This window comes from Gavia stellata, chromosome 16, assembly GCF_030936135.1.
Source record: "Gavia stellata isolate bGavSte3 chromosome 16, bGavSte3.hap2, whole genome shotgun sequence".
Taxonomy (NCBI): domain Eukaryota; kingdom Metazoa; phylum Chordata; class Aves; order Gaviiformes; family Gaviidae; genus Gavia; species Gavia stellata.
The window spans coordinates 20,975,777-20,994,303 of NC_082609.1; the positions used below are offsets into that span (position 1 = coordinate 20,975,777).

An 18,527-nucleotide genomic window follows, 5' to 3' on the forward strand; every position below is an offset into this window, starting at 1 on the left:
TTTTTTCCCTCTATATATGTGGTGCGTGGCCCAGTGCCTTATTTACTTACTTACTTATTTACATAGAAAGGCTACATTGAATGGAGGATTTAAAATTCCTCATGGCTGTTTTTCATCACAAAACTTTACTGTTCTCCTGAGTCTTACATATGCTGTGGATGCATCTTTAGACTGTTTTGTGAAGCACTTGCTTTACCAGTTCTGTTTTGTAGATTGGAACCAGGAGCACAGAGAAATATATACAGATTTGTCTAATGCCCGCTAATTCTAAGCTCTGAATTATGCATAGGTCTGATTTATTCAGAAATCTTCAGTGTTGTATGTTTAGAGCAAAATTTCTGTTTATCTTAGTTTCTATTACGAGCTCCCACCATTTCTGCAAATCAAGCTCCAGTTATTCCGAGTTAGGCATCCAGAAAATAAAGTTCACTCAGATTAGTGGAAGTCTGATAAAATCGCCAAATCTGTCCAAGGACATAGAGCAGAATCCAGAAATCTGTCTGCATTTCCTGGACTCACTATATAGCATGTGAAGGACAAATGAGATGTTCCAGAGAGCTAAACCCAATGCTATCCTCTACCCAGAGAGAGTTTGAGCCTTCTTGTGCCACTTCACTTGGAAGTATCCTGACTACAAACCTACAAACTATTGGACTGGTACATAAGAAAATGCAACGACAATTAAAAAATCACAGAATGAGATTTCCCCTGCATGGGTGAAATATGTGATAAAGTCAATACAAGTGGTGTCAGTCAAATGAGGACCAGGTTTTGCTTGGACAACGCATATTTGCTGAAACATCATGTGATGTTCAAGTACAGCTATGCATCAGGAATTAAGGATTTACTGATTTAACATTTGACTTGTTCATCCTTCTTAAAGTGTTCCTATGACATCATCTTTGAATGCTCTCATTGATTAACTCTCTGAATCTGTCTCTGTGAGGCATCTTATCCTTGGCTTTTGTGGATTGTTAAATTAAGTGAATGGTTTAGTGACAAACTGATTGAGATTAATCAATTGACTAAAACAACTGCATGGAGAATGTGTGCACAGAACAGGCTTGGAAGTGGTTTCTAGTAAGCAGAAGTCGAGACCTGCAGCTGCCATGGTATGCTGATGATAACAGAGATAACAAATAGCTTATCTAGGAGTTTATCTGGACACAGGTGCACTCCATTCATATGCAAACAATATGTCGGGAGCAAATGCATTTGTTGACTCAGTTGACTGCAATTGACCATAATGAGTTGAATCTCTTCTGAAAAGCATCAGTTGTGTATATTAACCTGATGAAAAATATTACAGGTCTTGAACCTAACCCATAAAAAGAAAGAAGCATTGAAAGAGATATTTGTGGAAACTGCAGATAGGATTCTAAAACAGTGGTAGTAAATTGCTGAAAATGTGATGCATGATGATGTACTCAAGCTCTGAGAATTAACACAATCATTAAGCCTAACTGAGATTTCCCTATGACTCGTCTGTTTGCTATTAAGGACCAGGGATATCTGTAGCTTTTGCTTACAAAGAGTGGAGAAGAATATTACCTGAAACCCACTAAAAAAAGGGCTAATTAATGTTATGTCAGGGTCACTAATCCCTTGGGAGTGGACAAAGACAAAACAAATGAGTCTTCATTGTGCAGGAAAAAGTATTCATTTACGAGGAACCTGATTCACAAAAACTGGATTTAAAGGCAGCTGTAACTAGCATGGATATTCCATAGTGCAATTTTAATTAGTCACATTTTTCTGTATGGCAGAAAAATTTCCTGTTGCTGAAGGTATTTCTTACAACCTGTTTGAATATATTACCTAGAAATAAAAAACCACAGAGAAACAGTGATCTACAATGCTCAGTCCAAGGGCCAGAGTAAACAGCCTCCGCATTTGGAGTTCCAGCTGCCCAGCTCCACAGGACCTCCTGCCAGCTTCTCCTCTCACTATGCCTTACAGTTTTCTCCACCCTACATAGCCACCAACACACAGAGCAGGGATGCATTCATTGCACAAGTGCAAACTGCATGGTCATGGAGGGAAAGGGCAGTAAGAGCCAAGGGTTACTGCTGCTCCTCAAAGAGATGTTCAGGTTCCTAAAGTGAGTCTAAAATCATAAGACCCAAAAAGAATAACAGGGAGGAGTCCAGATAGTGGAATAGGGCTCTGGGACCCAAATGCCAAGGGACCTCCTCAGAAGCGAGGACCATCCTACCTTTGCATTTACATTCACGTACTTAGAAATCTGCATTGCCAGCAAGCAGACATCTGGGTGAATATTTGCATCCATACTGAACTTGGTGTAAGGTAATACACTAAGCGCTCAGTCAAGGATGATTAGTGCAGCTGAAAGCCTGAGGGAACCCCTTGTAAAGGTTAGAGTGTACTTGTGGTGACATTTTCAAATGCAAGCTCAACAGTTACACACCCTTTATAACATGCACAAGCTGTGTCTTCCTGCAAAGCCTGCAACAGAAGGAAGAGCACCCAAAAACCAGGTAATTGTAGCCTAGGGGCCCGTTATATTTTACATTATTTTCCAAATCTGCTTCTGCAGACAACCCTTCTGCAACGTCAGTGCAGGGCTTGCTGGGCATCATTAATTCATATATATGTTGTAACTGTGATTGCAAATCCTGAAGTTGCTCCTCAGCCCTTTATCCCAGTAAAATTCCCATTTAAGCCAAGGGGAAGTTTTGCACCAAAAAAGGATTAAATAAAGCAGCTCTTACATCTTTTCTGCTGGAGACCCCACTTCTTGGCCTTTGACCTGCCTCTGTGATAGGAGCGTCACTCCTCATTTGAATTTCTGGAGGACTCACAATGCTCGCAGAGCTGTCATACAGGGCTCACAACCCTATGCAGGGCATCCAACTAAGCTGACAGCTTAGTTTGGACATGGCTGAAACGGCCGATCACATCAGTGACTGGCTGCTCTGCTACGTCTCTATATTATCCCTGCTCCAACGTGAAAATTGAGAAAATTTTATTGCCTGCACTGCAAAAGATACAGGTGATCTTTTTTTTTCCTTAACTCAGTGAGGACCTTTTGCCAATTCTTATTGACTGCTATAAAGTCATCAGTCAGTGACTGAGTAAATGAAGCTACATTCTAAAATGTGGTTTTGGTCACGTATTTTGACAAGCAAATTATAGTTTAGTTTCCATCATCGTGTACTAGTGAATGAAAATGGCTAGCAAAAAAAATAGGTCTGATTTCACCCCAGAAAATGAGAAGAGACATTCAAAGAGACTTACTGGGTTTGCAAAAATACCAAAGGGAGAACGTACAAGCTCCTACCCCAGTTTTACTGTTCTTTTGAAATGGAGGGTAAAACAGCTCTAGACCCAAGCATTTTGAACGTGAATGCACACATCAGAACTGAAGCCCTTCCGTTACTCCATTATGCAAACCAATAACCTCCAAAGTCAGGTTGAAATCTGGGATCAAGGACTCTTATCTCCAACACTCATCTGAGACTGAGTAAAGAAAAAGATGTATTTTTTGCTTTATTTTTCCACTCTATTTAGATTCCACAGATTAATGTACAAGAACTTCACTCAGAGACACAAAGCAGAAGAAAAACTCAGACAGAAGCATTAGGAGGTCTACTAGTTAACATTAGTTCCGCAGATATATTCTGGATTTTCACACCCTTACCTGGAGTAGCACTGGAGACTGTTGGCCACTGCTGATCAGGCCCTCCTGGTCCTCCACGTAGGACTCCTGCCTCCTCCATATGAACAGCACTGAATAAGCATATATCACAGTTAGATTATACAGTTCCCCTCTGCCCTGGGCTTTATAACATTTCCCTTTCTTGCTACTCTTCAAAGGTCATAACTGTTTGTCACTGTGCAACTACTCCTATAGTATTGCACGATGCTAACAAATTCTGCTGGAGCAGTGGAGAACTAGCTATTTTGACTTGCAAAAATTATCTTTGATTATTTACTAAACCACAGTCGTGGCATAATTTATAAAACAAACATAAATGCAGGACACTTTGGAAGTCGCTAACAAGGAAGTTACACACCTTCTTTGCTGTTATAATGTATTGGCATTAAAGAAAATGATAAAAAGTTGTAGAGTTAGTTCTGAGCTTCTGTCATTATGCTACTTTAGCAGATCCCACCTTCCTGGGTTACTGTATGCTTCTTGTGACCAATTCAGAAAGAAAAAAACATTTTCTCAAGTGCAGAAGCTAACACAGCAAATTTTACGGTGTCACTTCATGAGCACTTGGCCTTGAAAGCACCGATTTGGGTATTAGCCAGCACCTTACATGGAAGGCAAAGAAAAAATGTGCTGCTTTTAATGCAAAACTAGGCACGTATTTGTGTGCAGTTCCTTAGAGAAACAGGATTCTGTGACTGTGTCCCTGCTCTCTGCTGTTCTGCTTCTCAGCTGCCTTCCACACTCCCAGTTGAACTGAACAGGTGATTTCAACCAAATGTCACAGATGTCAAGGGTCCTACAGATACCAAATTTCTACAAGTTTTATTAAAAATCAGCATTTTATGAAAATGCTGGGCAGGTCACACAGGCTCAGAACCTGAGATTTCAGGTAAGGAGGGGGCTGCTGATGTGAGATAACAGAGGAACACATACAATTTCTCAGAAAGGCTTCATTAGTTCCCCTGCTCTTGTGGGCTCAGTTGCTTTAAATGGTCTCTGACTTCTCCTTTATCGTTATTCAAGTAACTTCAGGCAAGATCTTGAACTCTGTATAGAAAGGAGTGTGGATCCACAGGATCACATTGGGAATACACAAGAGCACAACCTGACTCTGAGAACTGGTAGATAAGATGCTCAGGTAGGCAGGAGAATTCCTGTTTCAGGATCCTGCTCCCCAGACTATTTATTCATTTTGCAGTAACCAGTCAGGGATTAAAAAAAAAAACAAAACCAACAGCAGGAACATAAAAGAAAGAAACCAGTTTGTCCAACAGGCCACAGAATCAAGCTTGTTCCTTCTTCCCTTCCTTCTGGTCCCTGAGCTTTACGTTCCTTTTTACACAGCAGCCCACAGTCAGCTGGAGGGTTACACACTGCCCTCACCCCCATGAAGCACAGTCTCAGGGATGGGCAGTCTGAATCTGAGTTTTGGACTTCAACCTTATGAAGACTCTTCAACTCTGTGGATAACAGTTAAAAGCTGATGACTACAGTCCAATTGCACCAACAATTTTGGGAAAAGCATACCATCCTGCACTTTGTAGTGCCACTAGGAACAACTGCAGCCTTATGAGTGCGTCTAAACCTGTAAGGTAGTCTTACTAATCATGTCAGATTACACCTGAATATATAACCAGCTGCTTTCTAATCTGCTCAGGAAGGGAGAGCAACAATATTATTTTATTTAGGCTCTACAAAACCAACTTAATTATAATTCATTTTTTCCAGGTGTACTGAGTAGCAAATTATAGCAGAGACTGCTTGCAATGTTAGGCAGAGGACTTTCAAAGATGTCTAAAGAGATTTGGACATGGCCTCACTTTTCCTTCTTTGAAAATCCATCTCATATCTTCAAAATGTCCTTTAAACGGTGTTAATCATCTTGATTGCACCATGTGGTTAATAAACCGCCTGCAGGAGCAGCATACTTTTATGGTAACGAGAAACGAGAAGATGGCAAACGCATCAATGCTGCAGACAGTCTATTGAAACATATCAGCACAGATGATTACAGGGAGCTTTAAAGTAAACACAAAGTGTATAATCACAGTTAAATAATTCAATAATTGGAGCAATTATGGCTTGACAGTCAATGTATAAAAAGGCAGGCGGTAAACACAAAAAAAGCACAGATCTATGGTAGTATAATAATAGCATAAGATGCAGTCAGCCTGAATCTGTAACACTTGGAGATTGGAAGTGACAGCAGCAGAACTCAGGTGCTTTCCATCTCAGCATATAGATATCCTCAGTCTAGGGCATCAGAGGAGTCAGACAGCTTTGTCCTTTTCACAAAGGACAAAGACAGAATTCCCCTTCATGTGGGGAAAGACCATACGTACCTTTGCATTCCTGCCCTTAGGGATGCAGAGTAGCGCCAGTCAGGATTGGGGTGTTTTGGCTGTAGAAACAAAAGCCCAGGATGACATTGTTAATGTATGTTAAACATGCTGAAAAACATGTGCATCTGGCTAATTTTGTCAAAGAGTCTATATGGAGCTACTCAATTTTTGTGAACGTTCAGAACTGCCAAATTCTTCTAAAAATCTAAAGAAACTTTCAAATGGACACACAGAGATTTTCTAACAAAGAAACTTGTTTGTATGCCAAGGCCTTTGGCTAGAGATGATCTCTGTGGAACGACATTTAATGCTGGAAACTGATGGACAGTTATTTTGTATATTCATCAACATTCTGGGCATAGGAAAAAATCCTGTCATAAATCCATAATACACATTGTTTGTTTACCTGATAAGCTGAGGAAACTTGAGCTCCTGCACTGAATAGCATCTGCCTGAGGATGTATAAAATACAGCCCCCCGTGAAGGGGACATGCGGGGTAGTCTGTCTGCTGTGAGGTTTCTGCTGGCATTTAGTGTACTGCAGAGGACTGCACTAGATTGTATCAGATTTGCAGACTGCAGCAAGTCTTTTATCAAAGGCAGATGTGTTCTTTCGTAACATCAAGAACTACTACATTCTGCATATTCATGAGAGGGCATAAGAGATGGAAGGGAAAAATAGCCAGCAATACCCTTTGACCAACAAACCTCACCTTATGCTGACCTGCTGCAGAATGGCTTGCTAAATAAAGAGATAATTAAGAAATCCTCTGTTGATGAAAAATTGCTCCAGAAAACCTCTTTTGCATTGTCAGGGTGATACCAAAGACTTAAACAAATCAGTTAGCATACAAAAACAGACCCCTTTGTGCAAACTTTGTACAGATGAGTTAAGACGATACTGTGTCACACAAACTGAAATATGCATTAATTTTCCTGGAAACAGGCTGGCTGTGGCGATTAGCTCTATTGGGTTATGTTAATGTTGTCTACCTGGAGACAAAAGTATACTGAGATATAGCACCTGATATAGCCTCTGGGTCTCCTGATAATGGCTGATATGCAAACTTGAGACTTGGCCAAACAGCAAAGTCAGTGCAATGCCCCTAATGGGTGCCCTAAGGCTGACCTACCTCATTATAATGTTAAAAAACACACCTCCTAGCTAGAAAAGCCCCCAACCCAAATAAGCCCCCTACTCTCTGGGCATGCATAGTGAATTAAAAGAGAACTGTATCTTTAAGATGAAGTAAGAAAGGTCCTAACCAATAGTTAGCTAAGGGGTAGGACCAGTAGGCGTAACTAACTCTGTTCACTGTTTAAATACTTGTCATGATTTCAACTGGGTGTGCATGTTAGGAGGAAAGATCCCCCATGCACCCAGCGCTGCAATAAACCAATGTCAGCTTTCTAAACTATCATTTGGTTTGGAGAGTTTTCTTGGTTACGATTTTCGGTAACAAGGGGACCGTCACAATAATTTTCAACTACAGCCAATGAATGCAAGCTCAGGTCCTTTAAAATTAAGCCCTAAGCACATAACAAGGTTATTCCTCAGGATTCTCAAGACGTTGTTCTGTAGGTGATATCACAGCCAGTGCTTAACTTCAGGCACTTGAATTCAAAGAGAGAACTTATGTCCAGAAACATAATGGACTAGAGTCATTCCTGGTGTGTCTTGTACAGTGCCAAACACACAAATAATATATGACAGTAATGGTTTAATTCTCTTCAAGCTATTGGAGGGAGATCAGAAATTAATTTGGTCCCATTACTTGAAAGAGAAAAAAAAGTGTTGACTGCTCTGAATTATTTAAAGCCAACTCTGTCTTTCCTCTTGAGGTTTGGGGTATGCTTTTCCCTGGATCAATAGGTTTTATTCAAATAAAAATGGAGCAATTACAACTTACACTATCGCTCTATCACCATATTTCCCGGGACCAGCATCACTCAAGACTGAGATGCTCTTGGATGATGCGCATCCTAGTATTCTTTATGGTCTGAGTTACACAAAAGGGAAAATGCTGCTATTTGCAACCACACATTAAACATCTAGGCTAGCAACTTCCTTCCCACTTAGCCCCCAGTTCTCTGGCATGCTCAGGTTCTGCTGAGTTTAGCAGAAAGTGGCTTGACAAGGAGCCCATTATGCATGGTTCCAGTATTTTCTGATTCATTCCATTTTGGCCACGGTCCCAGGGATGTGAAAGCAACACTAAAGTCAACCACGTAGTAACAGTCAATGAAAGAGGATAGAAAATAACACACCCTGATCAGGCCCTCTCCTGAGTTTGCCTTTCTTGATATATGAAGAGTGCTGACACCAGAAGATTCAGCTTTTCCTCTGCTGGGGATTTTACAGCAGGGGAACTGCTGGGCTGGTGGGGGAAAGCCCCTTTGTTCTTTTTTGCAGTGGGACAGGTGCAGGTTACTAATTTGCACAGGCTTATAGGCAGTGGGAGGAGGAGGAATCTTACCACAGTCTCAGGCAAAACACAGATGAAGTGAGATTACATCAAAGAGCTGGAAAAGTCTGACATGAGTTGGGTAGGAGTGAGAAGAGGAAAACGGCCACTCGCTCACAGTATATAGATTTTTGTTCTTCAGCTGAGAACTTTCCAGCTCTTGGCTAGAAGACAAAACCCTATGTTCTGTTGCAGTGGGAACTTTCAGACACCAGATCGTAAATGGGTGATGATGGCAAGAGAAACTCATCAGTTAGTTAGAAATTCATCATTCATTCACTCCATGTGCATGGACCAACATTCACCATGGCAATATAACAGAAAAAAGCAGCAATTAGGAGATTGTGGTATTTTCAAAGGTTACTATCCAGAAGCTGTGGCATCTTGTGACTACCCCCAAACAGCTCTCTATTTGCTATTACTCTTTAGGTAGAGCTGTAGTGCTGCTCCCAGAGGAGCAGAAGAAGGACGGAGGGGACAGGATCAGAAAAATATACTCTGGAGATGGAAACATCTATTGCCACAGCTGACTTTCCGACCTTTTAGGGGCTGTTTTTTGTTTTCAACTGTGAAAAATTCAATGTTTGGGACTTCTCTACTTCTTGAAGTTTTCACAGGAAGAACAGGAGAAGTAGGCAGTTGGGCAGCAGTCTGCCTTCATACAAACCTATTCTCACCCAGTTTTACCGTAATGCACACTGCCTGACTGGGAACTTTCGGACCTCAGCAAGAGACGCAAGTTTGTCCCACACTTGTGTTATCACAGGACAATGTCCTGCAACTGACAAAATTAGTGAAATTCCAATTTTGTCAGTGTAACTGGCTTCTCCTTTTGTTCTGCTACAGACTGTAATTCTTTAAGACCCTCTGGTTGTAAGACAAAAGTTGTTTCAATAGACCTTTAAATGAGATTGGGCAATTAGGAGCAAGAAAAGCAAAAAAGCATGGCCAATAATAGAAGTGACAGCATAGTAGAAAAAGTAAACCTGTTCAGCAATATCTTTCCCCAGTTCAGATGCAGCAGTGTTGCTTCTTATAGATCATAATGAATTCACAGTTTGCACGCTTGGGTTGGCTTCTATCTCTGGCTATGAACAGTTCACCTTTACCAGACCACACACTGAAACCTGCCACACTGATGTGCTGTCACACAGCACGCAGTCACTGTGTCATGACACGATATGGCCCATCTCAAAGTAAAGCAGTGTCTTCAAGCACAGTCCCACGGGACAGGAGTCTGCACAGGAGCTGTCAATGGGCTCCTCTGGAAAGCCCTGTCACAGACTTTGCTGTGAGAAGTGTATCTGTGTCATAAATCAACACCACCAGGACAAGGTACAGCTGGCCAGGAAGCATGAGTACAGAGAGGAAGCACAAAGAGGAATAGAGACTCTGAAGTGGTCCAGATGCTTCCCAGTTGTATATCCCCATACTCTCGCTATGTCACACAATGCTGACGAAGACATTGTTCCTTTTACCTCCCCAGCTCCCAACTAATTACAAGACCCTGTTTATCACATGCCAGCCCATTCTACTAACTTTAAGATAATCCTAGCTTGCCATTTCCCTCAGAGATTTTTGTAGGCCATGTATCAAGTCCAGTGGTCCTGTCCTTACCACTCATCAAGGTGAGGGAAGTCACACGATCCAGCACAGAAGTAACCAACCGTTCCCTGTTTCTCTCATCACTTGCTTTTTCTGATTTACAGACTCACAGAATCATTAAGGTTGGAAAAGACCTGTAAGATCATCAAGTCCAACCATCAAGCCAACACCACCATGCCCTCTAAACCATGTCCCGCAGTGCCACGTCTACATGTTTTCTGAACACCTCCAGTGATGGTGACTCCACCACCTCCCTGGGCAGCCTGTAGTAACAGCACACATTATCATAGTTGTGAGATGAGTCAAATCTATCCAGGTGCCTACAGAAGTGGTTGTCACTGCACCAGGTGAACACCTCATGCCAACAGTTTGCTCCTGCTGGTTCTTCACCAGGGTTATGTACTGCCAACCACATAACCATAAGCATTAATGTGACTAGTCATAAACAACAAACACTATTTGAAAGTCTGATAAACAAAGCGAATGTATAATATAAAATGGAGGCGCCTTAGTAGCAAAAAAGCTCACGCAAAATTTCACACAGTTGTTTTCAAATTGCACAGCATGGGTTAATTTAAGAATCATTTCATTGGTTCATGGAGAATAAATTTACTTGAAAAGACATTGTTATAAACATTTTGCTCAGTTCTCTTTTTTAGCTAACACTTCAACACAGTAAGGATTTGTCCCTGGGATAGAAGGAATTTCTAAATTTTTTGAATGTTGTTCTGATCCTGTATTCATGAAAATCAATGCAAAGGCTATCATTCACTTCACTGGGTATTAGAATAGGGCCTGCTTGAGGTAGAGAAGTGTGAATCAAACATTTACAAACAGTTACCAGATGATGAGACTGCTAAAAACATCCCACTCCATTCCTATTTCCACACAAATGCACAACAGAATGACATAAGGTATATTTATTAAATATATCTGCTTTGAAGCAATAATAAAAGGCCTTTTAGAACCCCGACCACATACAGCTCTGCTTATTTTCCAGAGAGACAATGCTAACATATGTGGGGAAACAGAGGCTTCTATTTCTGATTTTCTTCTGTAAATGTTTAGAATTAATTTGATGTGGAGAACAAACTATTTATAGACTGAACATATGTTTATCATACAAGAAATCAGAATGGTGACTGGAAAAGGGTGTAATTCAGAAGCCCAAAGATTTTCTTCCTGGCAGTGTTCATTTGCATTCCTAACTCTGAGAGAACTAAGATGAAGGGAAGAGGCAGGTGCACCTGTAAAGTGTATTTCATGCGTTCCAAGAGAAGGAAAACTCCTCTGCTTAATACTGGATGCAAATTTCTGCTGGCACAGCAGTAAGCATCAAACCAAGAGTCTGACTGCCCTGAAGCAGAGAGAAGTGTTACTGCTTAGCAGACCAGGTTCAGATGCTGTCACTAAACAAAAGAACAAACATTTATAGTTAACCTTTACAATGTCAGTGGCGCTGGAGAATTTCTTAAAGGCTTAAGTTCTTGAACTGAGATTGTAAGATATTCCACCATTAATACCTTTAAAGCCTCTGTGAGTGATCTCTTGGAAAGACTGCTCCACACAACACTGTGGGTTTACTAGATTTAGACACTTCAACACATGCTTGCATTTTAAAGCAGTATCAAGATGTGTTCAACTCAAGTGCTGTTTGGTTTTTTCCAGGTGTTTAGCAAGCTGGTTTTGAAATGTAAAATACAGAGGAAGAGCCAGAAGCAGAGCAAGAAGGCGTAAAACTCCAGTGAACCCCTGGGTCTTACCATCAATAATGTGCAGCTTTTGTTCTTTCTGAAAAGCGTGCAGAGAGCACCATGCAAATTTATTTACGAACACCACATGAAACATCGTATTTTGTCAGCTGCATGTGTCGCCACACAAAAAAGGGTACAAGGAAATGTATAATCAGAAACCTTATATCTATTTCTATCAAGTGTCCAGACTGCCCACTCATTATTAGGAACATGCCAGGCTGCCTTCTGGGGCAGAAAACTTCAGTTAAAACATCTGTTGGTTTGATTGTTATTCCCTGCATTGAAGGGAAAAGGTTGTCTTGAGACGCAAGACATAATGCATGAGCTTAACCGCAAAGAACTTAAGAACAAGAGGGAGAGATGAAAAGAAAGACCAGATACTAACTACTCAGACATCACTTGGCATTGTCATGGGCATAAGAGGAAAGGGACTCCGGATCAAAGCACTGAAACCTTTCCTGAAAAGGACAGATCATCACTGCAGCAGTGCACAGTAAAAAAAAAAACAAAACACATCTTCACACACCCCTTTCAAAAGGCAGGAACCCAGGCTGCCCATAACCTCAGACAGTGCCAACAATGAAGCCACAGTATTTTGCTATCTCTGTATTTTGCCTACACTGCCTGCCTGGTCACCCTGCAGTAGTTATTTAGCTGATGAGAGAGCGATACCTATTAAGTCTGCGTTCTGATCCTTATCACCAGACTCCTGCCAGCGATAACTGTTTCTAAGGTTTTCAGTGCAGCTGTGTTAGTACATTTCTTCTTTTACAAAACATGCTTGGTTTGAGATATTCTCATAAACCTATAAAGCACCATACAGGCAAGCAGGGTGAATCCAGAAGCACAGGCTGCCTTGCAGAAGCACAGGCTGTCTTGCAGAAACAAGCTCCCATTCCACCATCACGACACTAACAGTGCAAGTCAGAATAGTCACACAGGAATCAGCGGTTCAATAGATACAAAGAATTCCCTACCTAACCTTAATACATTTGCTTTTCCCTTCCACTGCATCCTTCTAATCACAGAATCACTAAGGTTGGAAAAGACCTGTAAGATCATCAAGCCCAACCATCAACCAACACCACCATGCCCACTAAATCATGTCCTGCAATGCCACGTCCACACGTTCCTTGAACACCTCCAGTGATAGTGACTCCTCCACCCCCATGGGCAGCCTGTTCCAATGCTTCACCACTCTGTCAGTAAAGAAATTTTTCCTAATATCCAGCCTAAACCTCCCCTGGTGCAACTTGAGGCTGTTTCCTCTTGTCCTATTGCTAGTCACTTGGGAGAAGAGACCAACACCCACCTCACCACAACCCCCTTTCAGGTAGTTGTAGAGAGCGATAAGGTCTTCCCTCAGCCTCCTCTTCTCCAGACTGAACAACCCCATGACCCAATGAAGTCAGTAACAGCTTAGTGTAAAGTAATTATTAGCATCTTTGACCTTACTAGTAAATATGAAAAGGACTAAGACCTTATTGCATCGAGTGTTACTGAAATTAATCCCAAATAACTTTGAAATATTTTTTTCTCCCACTGTATAAACATTTGCAAAATATTAGCCTCCGTGAAACCCTACGTATGGTATGCATGCATAGAAAGCCCATTCACCTGGTCCCATCCTGATCACTGAACAACTAATAGAAGATCAATTTCCAAAAACTGTTAAAAAAAAAAAAGACCTGTTCATATTATCCAAAAATAACATACACATCCGAGATTAACTTTCTAAATCAACACACGGACAATGATGCCTGTTGCTATGCTTTACAGGTGAAGGCACGGGCTTTTAAAGACAGATTAAAAGTTCACTTTAACTAAAAAGAGAAACACAGTTCTCTGAAGATCTAGTAATACAAAGATCATTATCCTTAAAAAGAAGAATTTGGTGTTGCTAAGCAATGGATGGTATTTTCAGTGCATATGCTGAGCTTGAAACAAGGGGTAGACAGGATTTTATAGTATGTAATTAGCTAGGAACTAGTAATTAGTGAATCCCACTACAGTCACCCATTTTCTCACGTACACCTGGCATTGCTGCATCGTCATAGCATGTACTACCACAGGGCAGTTTAAGAAGGAGAGACCTAAGAAAAGAACTTGTGATGAGTAGAACTTGTCAGAATTTCACCTCTGGTTTTATCATACAGAACTATTTGAATAATTGATTCCTCTTTTGGATCATAACTCCACGCAGGCAGGCATTCATTAGTTTGTTCTATATATCTCTCTACTTTTGTACTCCAAGTTTGGGCCTGATCTGCACTGGTGTTCAAAACTTGCTAATTCATTGCATTCAATGGAGTGATCCCTAAAACGTGATAGGAATCTGTCTGTTAAACTAATTTCCTACTGGTCTTGCATCCAAAGTGAAACCAATTTCAATTACTTCTCCTCTTTTGTTCCCCAGAAAATCAGATTTAAGGTGTGTACTTCACTCTTTGATTGTTCAGCATACATGCTTATAGAATATGTCTCACATTCCCTCCTATATCAAACAGATTCCAGGCATTTTATTATACTCAGAAAGATTTTCAGGTACAAAAACTGTGTAGAAAAAGAAAAAATACCTCCCCCATACCCTGCCACTGTGATTTATAGAAAAACACTGCATTAATTTTAAATGGATTAGTTTTGAATGGATGATCATTACCCTCTAAAAGCATTTTTATAGAAGACTTTCTAGTCCTCAAGATTTTTGCATCTTTGTGTAACTAAACAACAGTTACAAAAGATGCTAACATCTTCATATGTGAATAAGTGTAAAGAAATAAGTTATATTTTTGTGGCAAGAATACACAAGTCGGGCTCCTTTCTATCCCACCACAGTTACTCCCCTAGCTTTCCCACGCCTGAGGGCATAGCACACATTGATGCACGAACTGATCTTATGTCTGCCACAATTGTGGGGTACAAACAACACACAGTAATTGCAAAATTTTCCTTTTGTGAACCAGAATTAGGCTCTCCTGTGAGTGCTTCTCAGCTTAGCTCCAGTATGTGTAGAAAGGAAACTGTACAGAGCATGTAAACCACAGGCTAAGTGCAGACTGCCTGTATGCTAGCATAAAGCAACCATTAATTCTTCACTGTGGGAAAATATTGAAAAGGTTAATACGCTGCTGGTCAAACCATAGGTATTAAACAATTTTCAGTAGCAACCCAGCAGGTTAGAAGTTGTCATACTGTAACGTAACGACGGTAACTTGCTGTAATTCTCTACAAAGACGTCACTGGATTGTCACTGTCCTGAAAGCCTGAAATGCAGCATTGGGTAGAACAAACATTATCAAAGGAGGGACTGCAGTTTTCAGACAACTAAAACATGCCACATTAGTAAGCAAAGCATATTGCAATGATCTAAATTCAACAGCTTGGCCTAGGTATGAAATCAATGAAGTAGCAAACATCTATAACTGCCATAAAGCAACCTATTGATTTCCAGGCTAATCACTTTTAAAATTTTTTTTTTCCTGCATTATTAGTTTTAGCATTAAAAATTTAAGACCACATGTGTCATTCCCTAGCACTCTATGGCAGCAGGCAATTTTAGATCTGTAAGAGAAAAGGGAAGGAGGCAATACTCTATACAGCATACGCTGCAAAAACAAAGTGAATCTCAAACAGGCGCAGATACTGAACTTACCAAATGAACCCTTAAAGTCCCAGTATTTACCTAGAAACAAAATGCATTGCACAGATTAGAATTCATTAGAACCGTGTTTCATAGCTGTCTGTCAGTGAGCCCAAAAGGTAACACGCTTAATCTGAGTTTCCCAGTTCGAACCTCTGCTTAAGTATAAATTTGCCCAGAGCACTCTGCTGACCATTTATCAATGCAGCCTCACCTCATTAGGAGTAATGGAGTCATTTTTAAGTATGATCAGGTTTTGTGCACTCTGCCCACTCTGTCCTGTCAGATGCCTCTCAGTCATCACTGCAGAGGGACCAGTAGTTCCTGCTGGGCCACAGGTATTGTAAAACATAAAAGTGTCACTTCCTGATCCTGCTGTTAGGCATGCCTTATAGCAGTAGGTCTTAGTGAGCGACCCATTGCCCCTCACTTCAATGAAATGGGGTTGTACTTTTAAACCGTGGGGCAACCTAGCATCGATGTTGTTGTTGGCCTGCTTGTACAATTCAGCAGGGCACCGTTCTCTCACCCCGCAGAACCCTGCACAGCAGGAGTCCCCATACAGACTGTATCTGTAGCACTTGATAACAGTAAGCCCAATGATTGTGAAAAGGAAAACGAAGGAGATAGCGCTCAAAGCGATAATGAGATAAAGAGTGATCTCTGAGTAATTGCTTGGACTTTTAATGTGCCTTCTTGTATCAGGGATGATTTTGGAAACTCTGTCCACCACGGCAACAGTGATGGCTACTGATGAGGACATCGGTGGCTCTCCATTGTCTCTCACCTCCACCGTCAGGTTGAAAGTAGGTGTGCTGTCCTCCCCCAGTTTGCGAGTAGTCCTAATCTCCCCAGTATGGAGCTCTACCCTGAACAAACCCGGATCTGAGCTTTGCACCAGGTGGAAGAACAACCAGGCATTTTGTCCTGAGTCCCCATCAATGGCTATAATTTTGGTTACCAAATATCCAGCATATGCCGAGCGTGGGATCATCTCCAGGGCTGCTGAAGCGTTGGTTGAGGTAGGATACAGAATCTGTGGAGCGTGGTCATTCACGTCTACCACATAGATGTGGACAGTGACAGTGCTGCTCAGTGGTGGGATCCCAGCATCCTGAGCCTGGACGACCACCTGGAACTCCCTTAGTGTCTCATAGTCAAAGGACCTGACAGCATACATGTTGCCACTATCGGATTTAATGGAGACATAGGAGGCAACAGGTAGCCCTTCAATCTCCCCATCTAGTAGAGAATAGGATACATAGGCATTTTCAGCCACGTCTGGGTCAGTGGCTTTGACAGTGCACAGCAAGGCTCCAAGTGGGTTGTTCTCAGGGATGTAAACTGAGTACACAGGTTCCTCGAAGCGTGGAGGATTGTCATTGATGTCAGAGATCTCCACATGGATCACCTTCTGGGAGGAGAGAGGGGGGCTCCCAGAGTCGGTAGCTGTGACTGTGATGTTGTAGGCTGCTGCTTTCTCGTGGTCCAGTTTGCCCTGGGTGATCAAGGTGTAGGAGTTCTTGAAGGAGTTGAGTGTGAAGGGGAGGCCGGGGGGAATACGCAGACTCACCTGCTTGTTCAGCCCTGAGTCCTGGTCAGTGACACTCATCAGGGCCACCACAGTTCCTGCCTTTGCATCCTCTGGCACTGGGCTGTACAGGGAGGTCAGGACCACCTCAGGAATGTTATCATTGGCATCCACTATGTTGACCAGCACTTTGCAGTGCCCCGCCATAGAGACAGGGCCCTGATCAGTGGCTTGCACATAGATCTCATAGGAGGATGCCTCTTCATAATCCAAGGTACCATTAACCCGCACCTCCCCTGAATGTGGGTCCACACTAAAGAGCTGTCTCACCTTCTGTGGCGTGTAGCTGCCAAAGGAGTAGATCACATCCCCGTTGGAGCCCTCATCGGGGTCTGAGGCATTGAGTTTGACCACTAGCGTGCCAGGCGGGGCATTCTCCAGCAGACTCACAGTGTAGGTGGAGCGGTCAAAGGCAGGTGGGTTGTCATTGGTATCCACAACTCGCACAGAGATCTGGGCCGTGCCGGACTTGGGGGGATCCCCACCATCCACAGCAGTGAGCACCAACTGCTGCAGGGCACTCTGCTCCCGGTCCAGTGGCTGCTGCAGCACCAGCTCCAGGAGCTTGCTGCCACTCTGAAAGCCTTTAAGGTCCAGGGCAAAGTGTCGGCTAGGGCTGAGCTGGTAGCTCTGCACAGAGTTGGTGCCCACATCAGGGTCCTGGGCACTCTCGATGTGGAAGCGGGCCCCAGGCATGGCGGACTCACTGATCTCCAGCCGGTAATCCTGGCGGGGGAAGCGCGGCGCATTGTCGTTGATGTCCAGCACCTCCACCTCCACGTTGTGCACCTCGATGGGCTGCTCGATGACCAACTCCAGGCTGAGGAAGCAGGTGGGGCTCAGCTCGCAGAGTGCCTCGCGGTCCATGCGCTCCCTCACCAGCAGTGCCCCGCGGCCCAGCTCCAGCTCCAGGTACTGCCGGCCGCTGCCCGAGGTAAGCCGCGCTCCCCTCGCCGCCAGTCGCCGCGCATCCACGCCCAGGTCGCTCGCCACGCTGCCCACGAAGGCGCCGTGCGGCAGCTCCTCCCGCACCGAGTAGCGGAGCGGCCCGCCCGCCGCCCGCCCGGCGCACAGCCCCAGCAGCAGCAGGCCCAGCACCACCGCCCCGCCGCGGCTCCGCCGAGCAGCCGCCACCGCCGCCGCCATGGCAGGCGGGGGTGGGGAGCTGCCGGAGCCCGGAGCCGCCTCGCCCGGCCTCACTCCCCGCCGCCCGGTCGCCTCATGCAAGCGGCGAGCAGCAGCCGCCGGTCGCCTCCGGCCCCGTCGCCGCCCGGTCCATGCTTTCCGGCTGTCCGAGACGGCGGCTCCGGGAAGGAGGAGGAGGAGGAGGAGGAGGAGGAGGAGGAGGAGGAGGAGGAGGAGGAGGAGGAGGAAGGAGGAGGAGGGACCGGGACTCGCCGGATCCGCTTTCTCCTGCTCCAGCTGCTGCGCGGGAGGAGGCGGGGGAGGAC

The 18,527-nt window shown here is 43.5% G+C and overlaps 1 protein-coding gene across 1 annotated transcript in view; it reads right to left on the bottom strand.

The window, feature by feature from the left end:
• The window catches only part of PCDHAC2 (protocadherin alpha subfamily C, 2), a 50,484-nt gene extending 32,262 nt beyond the window's left edge, over positions 1–18,222 (bottom strand). Inside the window, exons 1-3 of the mRNA XM_059825612.1 lie at positions 15,700–18,222; positions 6,022–6,080; positions 3,662–3,750 (exon numbers count right to left, since the gene is read on the bottom strand). Of these exons, the coding sequence (XP_059681595.1) occupies positions 3,662–3,750; positions 6,022–6,080; positions 15,700–18,222 (2,671 nt within the window). The remainder of the gene's footprint in view (positions 1–3,661; positions 3,751–6,021; positions 6,081–15,699) is intronic.
• Between the last annotated feature and the right edge of the window lie 305 nt (positions 18,223–18,527).